General features: G+C 34.6%; 1 protein-coding gene across 1 annotated transcript; it reads right to left on the bottom strand.

Moving 5' to 3' along the window:
- Positions 1-324: 324 nt before the first annotated feature.
- On the bottom strand, positions 325-2,324 carry LOC149166061 (putative anthocyanidin reductase). Its single transcript, XM_089431278.1, has 6 exons — positions 2,000-2,324; positions 1,737-1,903; positions 1,351-1,560; positions 1,103-1,265; positions 683-887; positions 325-583 (listed from the first exon to the last, which is right to left on the bottom strand). The coding sequence occupies exons 1-6, from the start codon at positions 2,127-2,129 to the stop codon at positions 439-441; spliced, it is 1,020 nt and encodes a 339-aa protein (XP_089287404.1). The 5' UTR covers positions 2,130-2,324; the 3' UTR covers positions 325-438.
- Positions 2,325-10,619: the final 8,295 nt, after the last annotated feature.

Genomic DNA, 10,619 nt, shown 5'->3' with positions numbered 1-10,619 from the left:
AAGATTAAAAATATATAAAAAAAATTAACTAAATTATAACTTTATTTTCCCTAAACATATAATAAAATTCTAATCATAAAGATCATAAGTTTTGTTACAAACCATGGGCCAATATTATAGTTTACTACTAAAACATACCCAAAAATATACTACTTTTGAAATAAAACTTTAGCTTTAATATGTGATTATTACTATTAAAAATATTCTAAAATTTTCCACAAAAGTTCAGGAACTACCATCCAGTTAATAATTATCAATAATTAAATTGAAATTCTAAAACTTATTCTAAAATATAAATTTAATGAGTTATCTAAATGTATTTATAAAATAACAATATTCTTCTGTCAAAAGTATAAAAATAACAATATTTTCACAAATTCTCAGTGAAAACCATATAACATAACAATATTATTCACAAATTCTATCTATCAGTCAAAACTATTTCAGTCGTCCATAAGATTGAGCCGATTTGATTGTGTCATCCAAAGTGTCTGCCACGTCATGCTTGAATGAAAACCCCATATCCAAAAGTTTCTTCGAAGAAGCAGGAACACGAACACCATTATCATCTTCACCGTCGCCTCTGTCATGATAAACCAAGTTGCCTCACCTTATAAAAAAAAAAAAAAATCCCTAAAAATATAACTAAAAAGACCCTACACGATGGGAGAAGTCTACATACTTGAATTGTGGAGTAAAATGTGGATAGAGCTTATGGATGAAGTCCGATAACTGAGAAACGGTGAGAGAGGTAACACAGCAAATATGTCGACCTTGTACTTTTGGTTGCTCCATCAGAAATATATGAGCCTCACATAAATCCTCAATATGAACTAACGGTATTGATCCCAGAAACGACTCACTCAATTTCAATCCTTCATGATGGCCTGTAAACCGAAATTGTCATGCTGCCCTTAGTGTTTTAAAGTTTAAACTAAAGTATTTTACATATTTTTCTGCCAAACCCTCTCCTCAACTCAAATAGAAATGTCCTATCATTCGCCTTCTCCCTATTCCTGGTTTGATTGTTTCACCTTCACAAGAAGCCCCATAGCAAACACCTCAAAATTTTTAACGAACATATAATAAAATGACTACATACCTGTAATGGGGCTTAATATTTCACCACATGAATACGGAAATGTTGAGATAATGGCTGGCCCACCAACGTAACCCGGTCCAATTGTCACAACCTCCATTTGGCCACTGTTTAATCCATACTCAATGGCGGCTTTCTCCGCCACAGTCTTGGATATGCAATAGAACTGCACGCATGATAAGCACGACATGTAAGTTAAACCATATTTGAGATGCAAATTCAGCCATACTACTCGCACTGTATATACGTACACTACTAGGGCCGGCTTTCCTGCGCATGAATTCCAATGGAGTCCAGTTTGACTCGTCGATACTGGAGCCAGTAATAAGCTCCCCTTCTTCACTCAGCGGACAGGCTGCTGCCACCGAGGAAGTATAAACCACACGCCTCACCGATTTAGCGCGCGAGCAGGATTTCAATATATTTAATACCCCTTTCAAAGCAGGCTGAACAAAATCATCCTGTCCCATAATTTTATACTTTTTATCAGGATTATCTGACAAGTTAAATTGCATAAATCAAGATGAAAATTAATGAAGTCGCCAGAAATATAAAATTTATACGCTGTTAAATCCCTTTTAATACCTTTCGTACTTCACAAATCAAATGTTAATAGAAATTTATGCATAATAAGTACCTCAGAAGGCTTGGAGAAGTCCATAGGACTGGCCACGTCGAACACCCCATCACAGTCCTCCACCGCGGAATCGAAGGCGCCCTCTTCGCTTAAATCTGCTTGGAAGAGCTTCAGTCTCTCTGCAGCACCAGGCAGCGACAGCAGAGGCCCAGTTTTTGCCTTGTCATCTGCATGCACAAAAATATGAGAATAGCTCACACCTAATCTGTAAACAAAGTGATTAATTAATGAATAAGAGCGAGCAGAATCTCCGTATTACGTACTAGGGTTTCTGAGGGTGGCGTTAACATTGTAGCCTCTCTGGAGAAGATTCTTGACGAGCCATGATCCGATATACCCTCCTGCTCCTGTAACGCAAACCTTCATGCCCTCTCCACCTTCGTGGCTTTGCATTTTTCTCCTATGATGCAAGTTGCAAAATGAGAGGCTGAGTGCAACTTAAATATCCAATAGCCTTTCCAAGTGTGGGTTTCATGAATAATCTGAAATCAAATAAATAGGAGTGAGTGAGTTCAACAAAAATCTGCTCCAACCACTGATTTCTTCTCGCCGCATTTGGTCACAACAACCCCTCAACGTATTTCGTCATCACTAAGCACGTCTTGGTGCAGTGTGGGGCTAAAACGACTTTACTTAAATGGATGCCGGATCCACAAGAAGTAGAATACAAACTCTATTCCTAAATATCTATCATTAATTAGCATTTTCACAGATCTATCAAATCTAATATCTTTTATTATTCCCAAAAGCCTTGCCCATCCTTTGTGCCTGTACCTATTCTTCACGAAGTAAAAAACTTGCATTTTTCAGCCTGCCATTCAAAGTTATCTAGTCAAACCTTTGGCATTTTCCACGATCTATCCAATCTAATATCTTTTATTATTCCCAAAAGCCTTACTCATCCTTTGTGCCTGTACCTATTCTTCACGAAGTAAAACGCAACTTACATTTTTCGGCCTGCCATTCAAAGTTATCTAGTCAAACCTTTGGCATTTTCCATGATCTATTACATCTGCGACTTTTTCTTCAAAAGCATCGTTAGTACTCCATATGTTTATAACTCAAATGTATTTAGGTCCAAATGAAGGGCTACGGTATGGAAATTGACTTGGTAGATGATACTCGAGACTCTTTTGAATGAAAAATCATTTCATAGCTTCCAAAATTATTGAAGTGCTTTCATGGCGGAAGGGGATTAATGAGCAGTATGCTTCAAGGTTTTTGGTTCATAATATCCATTCATGATAAATGCCTCCTTCCCTTACTCATATCTATTATTTGTTGGAGAATATAGGTTAATTAAGTACCTGTCAACAATAATGCCATGTGGGCGGTGAAATAAAATAATCCATCCATGGTAGATGCGTGGTTTGTGGGCGGTGAAATAAAATAATCCATCCATGGTAGATGCGTGGTTTCGTCACTTTGATGGAGAATATAACTTATACATGTTGTAATACTTGATAAGAACATTAAAAAAATCCTATTTGAAAACAGGTAATAGAATGAAAAGGACATACGTAATAGAAATTCTTTAAAAAAAGATAAGGCTGTGTACATGATAAGGACATTATTTAAAATAATAGACATTATAGAAACCCTTTGTTTATTATAACTATCCCATTTATTATTTTGTAACAAATTGGTGCTTTCGGCGTGTCTTCATGGTTTCCACGTTGAATATCGCATTTTATCAAGTAATCTAATCAAATGGGTTTTGAGTCTTCCATGAGATTTCTTCATTATAAAATGTGATGTTGTATTAAGTGGAACATTTATCACGAGGATGTTATTTATATTAAAGAGTATATATGATTATTGAATTAAAGTTTATGTGATTTATATTAAGTTTTTAAGCATTAAGTGGAACATTTATCACGAGGATGTTATTTATATTAAAGAGTATATATGATTATTGAATTAAAGTTTATGTGATTTATATTAAGTTTTTAAGATATGTGTTTGGTGATAATCACATTAAAATTTATTTGTTGCATTCTGAATTAGAAAGTATGGTTCATTCTGAGGATAAGATGGATCACACTTGCTTTAAAAGCTATAAATGAATTTTGATCTGATTATTGCCTATATATATATATATTAGAAATAACGTAAAAAATGATATAAAAGTTTGAATACTAACCAATCAGAATTGACGTAAAGGGGATATAAATGTTTTGAATACTTACAAATCAAAATTCTTTCATAATATTAATTTCTTTTAATAATACAAGGATTTACCATAAAATAAATATTTCTTCTTAGACGTGTTTGGCTACAATATGTGTACAAAGGATCTGTGTTTCTCCAATGTCGACATGCATGATCAATTATTCTATTCGGTATTTGGCTTATCATAGTGGGTTTTTGTTATGAAACCAATTCACAAAAGGATAGAAAATAAAGATCAATTTCTTAAAAATCAACCTCTTTGAGGGGGCAAACTCCTTTACATTACACAAATGAAAAATTCTTTGATGATACAAATGACAAAACCTCTTTTCTATATATAGGAGTCTAAGGGGTCACAATATAATCAAAGCTGACATAACAATAATAATATAAGGGAACAACAACAACAATAGTGAGCTTATATGGGGCACAATAATAATAATATGGGGACAATAGGGGCACAACAATAATAATAAGGGCTACAATGACAATAGTAATGGGGGAATGACTAGTACTTGATGCAGGAGCATGTGACTTGGAGGGAAAATCTTCAAACTTATTCCAAAAATCCAACAAAATCTACAGGCAAAGGAGTGGGTTCCTTTAGCTAGTAGTTTCCATGCTTTTCTAGTTTAAGATAGGGATAGAATTAAGAATAAAATCATTTTGTAATAATCGCTTATGGATAAGCGATAATAAGTTTTATGCATGATTGTTTTAAATCACTCTATGTAAAAGGCATTCTTTTGTAAAAGATAAGGACCGAGAGGGCTTATCTATTATTTATAAAAAGCAAATAACGGGATGCTCTGAGTAAGTCGTGCCTAGAAGCATTATCATTGACAAAAACTCTTTCTGTGAATTTGAATGGATGGTCCTCTGTTAAACTGATAATTGTATACATGTATTGGTTCGGTTCTTTTCTTATGAGTTTTATATCAATGATTTGGCTTTGATTTAATGTGGCAGTTGAAGCCCTTAACCTGTGTTTCCTTCATATTGACGGTTCTGGCTTCTTTATTTGCTATATAGAGTCCACGGGTAAAACTCTGTTTTACACAGAGAAATTGTGAAATTACTTAGCCGGAACAGAGTTCCGAACTTGAAATTTTATTGAACAGGGACTATACCCTCGTCGGGTCTGAAAGCTTTGTCGCATCGCTGAGTGGGAGTAGAACAAAACTGAATCGTTGGAACTACTGAAGTCCGAAACTCCGACTGTCCGGACCCGAAACACTATAGAGAAGAGTGGAAAGGTTGTCGGGTCCGCGATCTTTATCGTATCGCAAGCCTGGAGCGGAGGGAACCTAGCATTGATGTATTGAAGTCGCTGACAGCGCTTGCCAAGAGGCGATTGTTATCGCATTGCCATATTGGAGCGGGAGGAGTCTAGCATTGGGAGCATTGTAGTCACCGACTGCGATCTCCGATAACACTACGTGTTATCGCATCAGAGAAAGGAACTCTGGAAGGGCCGAATGTATTGCCGATAGTGTATTAGCATGATAGTTTAATTCTTCGGAATTAGCACTTCAGTGGTTTTAAATTAAAGTGCCGATAGTGTATTTCCGTTCCTTTGGAACGAAAGCCTCCGCCTGTGTATTTTGCGTTTAAAAACACATCTTCATCATTTGAAAGCAACAATAGTGTATTACTGTAATTCCAGGGAATTATGGTCCTGGTAGAGGATAAGGGGCTTTGTGTAACAAAATGCACCGATAATAAAGGTTGGGGTGATTATAAAGGGAAGAATGGTTATATGAAAGAGGGAATAGTTATAACAGTCAGTCTAGCAATAGATGACTGATACCCCAACAGAAGGAGAAGGAGAAATCTAGTCTGCATTAGAAGAAATTATATCAGGTCTCATTCGTTTGTCCATATCGCCTGCACCCAGGCCACCAGTACTATAGGGACCTAACATGCCCCTCTCCTTCAAAAAAGTGTTGTCCTCAATGCTTGAGTAGTTTTGGATGCTTCTGTATAAAATTCACATCATCCCAGGTGGAATATTTAGCGTGTAAGTTCTTCCACTTGACAAGATACTCCAAAATTGATCGATGTCGAAGTTGTCAAGTTCTTGTTTCTGTCACTGCTTCAGGTTCCAAATGATTTTTCCTTCCTCGTCAAGTTCTGGAAATATTGTTTGAATTGGGAGCTTGTCACCAATAACCTTCTTTAAGCATGAAACATGTAAAACTGGGTGTACTTGGGAAGCTGCAGGAAGCTCCAATTTGTATGCCATAGTACCAATCTTTTGCAACCCCTTGTATAGACCATGATACTTTGGTGATAATTTACTATCCTTCTTAGCTTGTTTTAGGGACATCTATTTATATGGTTGTAGTCGTAGAAATACTGAGTCACGTACATCAAAAATTCCTTCACTGCGATTGTGATATTCTTGTTGTTTCATTCTATTATGTGCCAAAGTTAGGTTATCCTTTAAGAGTTGGAGAACTTGTTGTTGATGCTCGATGTGATCCTCCACTACTTGAACCTTAGAATTTTCTCTTAAATATGATGTGATGGATGGTGGGTGATATCCATAAAGTGCCATAAGTGGGGTCATTTTTGCTATATTATGGAAGGAAGTGTTATACCACCATTGAACCAAAGGCAACCATTTGACCCATTGTGTTTGTTTATCAGATACAAAGCAATGGAGATATCCTTCCAAACATTTGTTTACTATCTTAGTTTGCCCATTAGATTGAGGATGATAGGATGAACTATGAGCTAATTGAGTATCAAGACAAGAAAATAATTCTGACCAAAAATTTCTAGCGAAAATGGGATCTTTTGAATTGTTTTCATAAATGCAGTAGAAACTGTACTACCTTTAAATGGATGAGATAATGCACAAAAGTGTGCATACTTGGTAAGTATGTCAACTACCACCATGATGACACTCTTTCCTTCAGACTTGGGTAAAAATGTAATAAAATTCATTGAAACCTCCTTGCAATGTTGACTTGAAATGGATAAAGGTTGTAATAAACCTCGGGTCTTAATTGTTTCAACTTTATTTTGTTGGCAAACAAAAAATTCTGCCACAAGCTTTGAATATCAGATTTAAGGCCATCCCAGAAAAAATCCTTCTTAACCCTGTGGTAAGTTTTAAAAATCTCGAGTGCCCTCCTAAGGGAGTGGAGTGCAATTCCATAAGAATCTTTTGTTTGAGTTGGGAATTCTGACATAGGTATAAATGATATTTGTACCATAATGAAACATTTTTCGAGCTAAATGTATCAGTTGTATTGTGATCTTGTTGTAACTACGGATATCCAAGGTCTGAAATTACTTTTTGTGGTAGCCCTTTGAGTCCTCTTTCCAATGCCACCAGTCTAATCAAAATTAGATTCTCCAAGAAAAAGTTATGCCCAATCTCCTAAGATGACCTGATTATATAATTTTTCAGTAGAGAGAAATTGTATGACGTTCCATGTGTCACTATTTCTACCTTCAGATCTGAAAAAGATACACAGAAAACTACAGTCCGTCCTCTTTTTGTAACTTCTTACAAATTTTCAATCTGATACTGAGAGAGTACTTTAGGACGATTTTTCCAAGGTCACCTGTTTGGAATGTAATTCGAGAGTCTGCAAAAACCCTAACTTCCTCAGATCCTATCTTCGAAAATATAGCGAGACAAGATATGAAATTCGGATCTGAGGTTCAGAATGACGTCGGTTCAAATGGGTTTTATTTTTAGCTTTTGAAACATAGTAGACAAAGCGTTATAGTGACAATGCCATGATGACCTATTTGGAGCATCGAAACCCTAAAATCCAAAGCTCTGATACCAAATGTTATAAAACCAACTCAAAAAAAGATAGAAAAGAAATATCAACGCCTTAGAAATCATCCTCTTCGAGAGGAAACCTCCTTTACATTACACGAATGAACAATTCTTGGACGATACAAATGACAAGACCTCCTTTCTATATATAGGAGTCTAAGGGGTGACAATATAATCAAAGCCGACATAACAATAATAATATAAGGGCACAAAAATAACAATAGTGGTCTTCTATGAGACACAATAATAAAAATATGGGGACAATAGGGGCACACCAATAATAATAAGGGCTACAATGATAATAGTAACGGGGAATCGCCAGTATTATAGGGACCTAACAATTTTATATTTATGGGTGTGTTCATTTTTAAATGAAATTTTCATTATATCTTTCTCTTAAGTTATACATGTTAGTGGGTGGGTTAATATCATCACTTACCAAATTTATTTATTAAAAGTATTTTATAGTTAAAATCTTAATTATATTTTTGAACTTATTTATTTTATTTATTATAAGTATTTTATAGTAAAGAAATTAATTATATTTTTGAACTTTAAAAAGGTGATGAAGTTGTTATATAAAAGATTTCTTTGTTAAAATTGTTAAATGGAATTTAAAAATATTTTTAGTGCTGATTTATATTTAATTTATATTATTTTTTTTAAATTTAAGTATGAGTATATTATTATTATTATTATTTTTATTATTATGATATGATTTTTTTGTAGTGTTAATATAAATTATTTAGAATGATTGGAGAAAATATACAATGGATTTGAAAATGGTATAAAAAAATAAATGTACATGAATTAATTATCTTTATGAATATATAATTTTTATTTAAAGAAAGTGTATCTAAATATGTCAAATTTGAATTTCTTATCATTGATATGTTATTTTTCATGCAAAATATAATACATGTATGTTAGTGGAATCTTTGAGTATGCAAATGATGAAATCTTGCTACAAAAACTTATAGAACTGTAGAGGATATAATTTTCTAATGCACGACTACTTTTAAAATTTATGACCTCTCTCTCTCTCTCTCACACACACACACACACACATATATAATGAAAGTGATTATATACTTGAAATTACAAGGCCTTCCACATGTGCAACCTAAAAGGGTCTTAACAATACCAAAAAAATCCATTTCTTTTTCCATAGATTATAGGTGTTGAACACCTAATGTTGAGAGATTGGTTGAGAAATTTGTAAATATGTAATTAAAGAAAATCAAAGAGCTAGAATAGGACAATATATTTGAATATCAATCCCAAAGGTCACACCTCATTATATTATATAATGATGTTACTATTAATGAAAATGAACATTCATGAGTCATTCCTTGGTCTGGCATGATATTAGGGCCACACACCTTAGGTTTAGGTGCCTCTACCTTTCTCAGTGCCTGAACTCTAATTATTAGTTTTTTCTTATTGTAGTGCTCAGAAACATTCCCTCTACCACCTTTTCTAGGTTTCATACTTGCCTATGTCGTTTTAGGGTAATGCCTAAGTCTGAGTCAATTGATCTACCATTGATCTAATGTAATGCCTCACATTGCCTTTTCGCACTAGTTCATTACTCAAAGCTGATTTTTGGTGAGCACTCTTGATTGGGAACCTATGAATCCATGACCTTGGTTGTTGGTGTACATCCTTCTAACTATACTTAGGCTTTCCAGGGGTAAAACATTGTGTACACATATATCTTTTGTCTTTCTTCTCCACATTTCCCAGGAGTGACAAGTAATTCTCCTGAATCAGTGTTGGTGCTTCGTGGTGTGACCAACTTATGGTGCTTGACATTGGCCCAAATGAAAGTTTTGTTATGATTTTTATGAAAAATTTGAACCTCCCTATGAACTGTCACTCTCTTTGACCTTCAAATTAGTCAGAATTCAAGAAAATATCTTCTAGGAGCTGGATGTCTACAGATGCAGTCGCAATGGAAACTCAAGGGTGTTAGGTTAACAAGCGCAAAAATCACAACACATGCTTTAATCACTACAACTACAAAGAATGTTTAGTAGAGGGATTATTGTTCTGAAAACAACTCACAAAAAGATAGAAAATATAGATGAATGCCTTAGAAATCAGTCTCTTCGAGGGGGAAACCTCCTTTAAATTACACAAATGAACAATTCTTGAACGATACAAATAAAAAGAACTCCTTTCTATATATAGGAGCTTAAAGGGACATAGTATAATCAGAGTCGACATAACAATAATATTGTAAGGGCACAATAATAACAATAGTGGGCTTCTATGGGGCACAATAATAACAATATGGGGACTACATGGGCACAACAATATAATAAGGGGGTTGTACTAATAATAATAAGGGGTTACAGTAGTAGTATAGGGACCTAACATGCCCCTCTCCTTCAAAAAGTGTTGTTCTCAACGCTTGAGTAGTTCTTGATGCTTTTGTAAAAAATTCTTGTCCTCCCATGTGGAATATTCAGCAGGTAAGTTCTTCCACTTGATGAGATACTCTGAAATTGATAAATTTCGTAGCTGTCGGGTTCTTGTTTTTGTGACTGCTCCAGGCTCGCATATGATTTTTCCTTCCTCATCAAGTTCTGGCAATATTGATTGAACTGGGATCTTATGCAACTTTTGAATGAGTGGCCACACTTCTTTGTCCTTCTTCCATTCATCCCTTAATTCATTTATCCAATCTCGTTGGATAATAGAAATAGCACAAAACAATGCTTCCACATCCTCATCCTTTCTTGAAAGTGCATCTGCAACAATATTTTGCTTCCCTTTTTTGTAGATGATTTCAAAGTCATAACCCAACATATTTTTGACCCATTTTTTTTGTTCTTTTAAAGATAATCTTTGTTCCAAAAGTATTTAGGACTATCATGATCCATTTTACCTTGAAGTGTCTTCCC

This window comes from Pinus tabuliformis, chromosome 5_1 (assembly GCF_031772625.1).
Source record: "Pinus tabuliformis cultivar Carrire ecotype Pingquan chromosome 5_1, CPIR1, whole genome shotgun sequence".
Lineage (NCBI taxonomy): Eukaryota > Viridiplantae > Streptophyta > Pinopsida > Pinales > Pinaceae > Pinus > Pinus tabuliformis.
This window is presented reverse-complemented; position numbering and strand designations above follow the sequence as displayed.

What these genes read in the sequence shown, in the direction of transcription:
- LOC149166061 (XM_089431278.1), bottom strand. Translation starts at nt 2,129, where the DNA reads ATGCAAAGCCACGAAGGTGGAGAGGGCATGAAGGTTTGCGTTACAGGA. An exon ending in CGCCACCCTCAGAAACCCTA is followed by an intron (nt 1,904 to 1,999) that starts GTACGTAATACG and finishes TTGTGCATGCAG; the next exon opens with ATGACAAGGCAAAAACTGGG. An exon ending in AATATTAAGCCCCATTACAG is followed by an intron (nt 888 to 1,102) that starts GTATGTAGTCAT and finishes TTCGGTTTACAG; the next exon opens with GCCATCATGAAGGATTGAAA.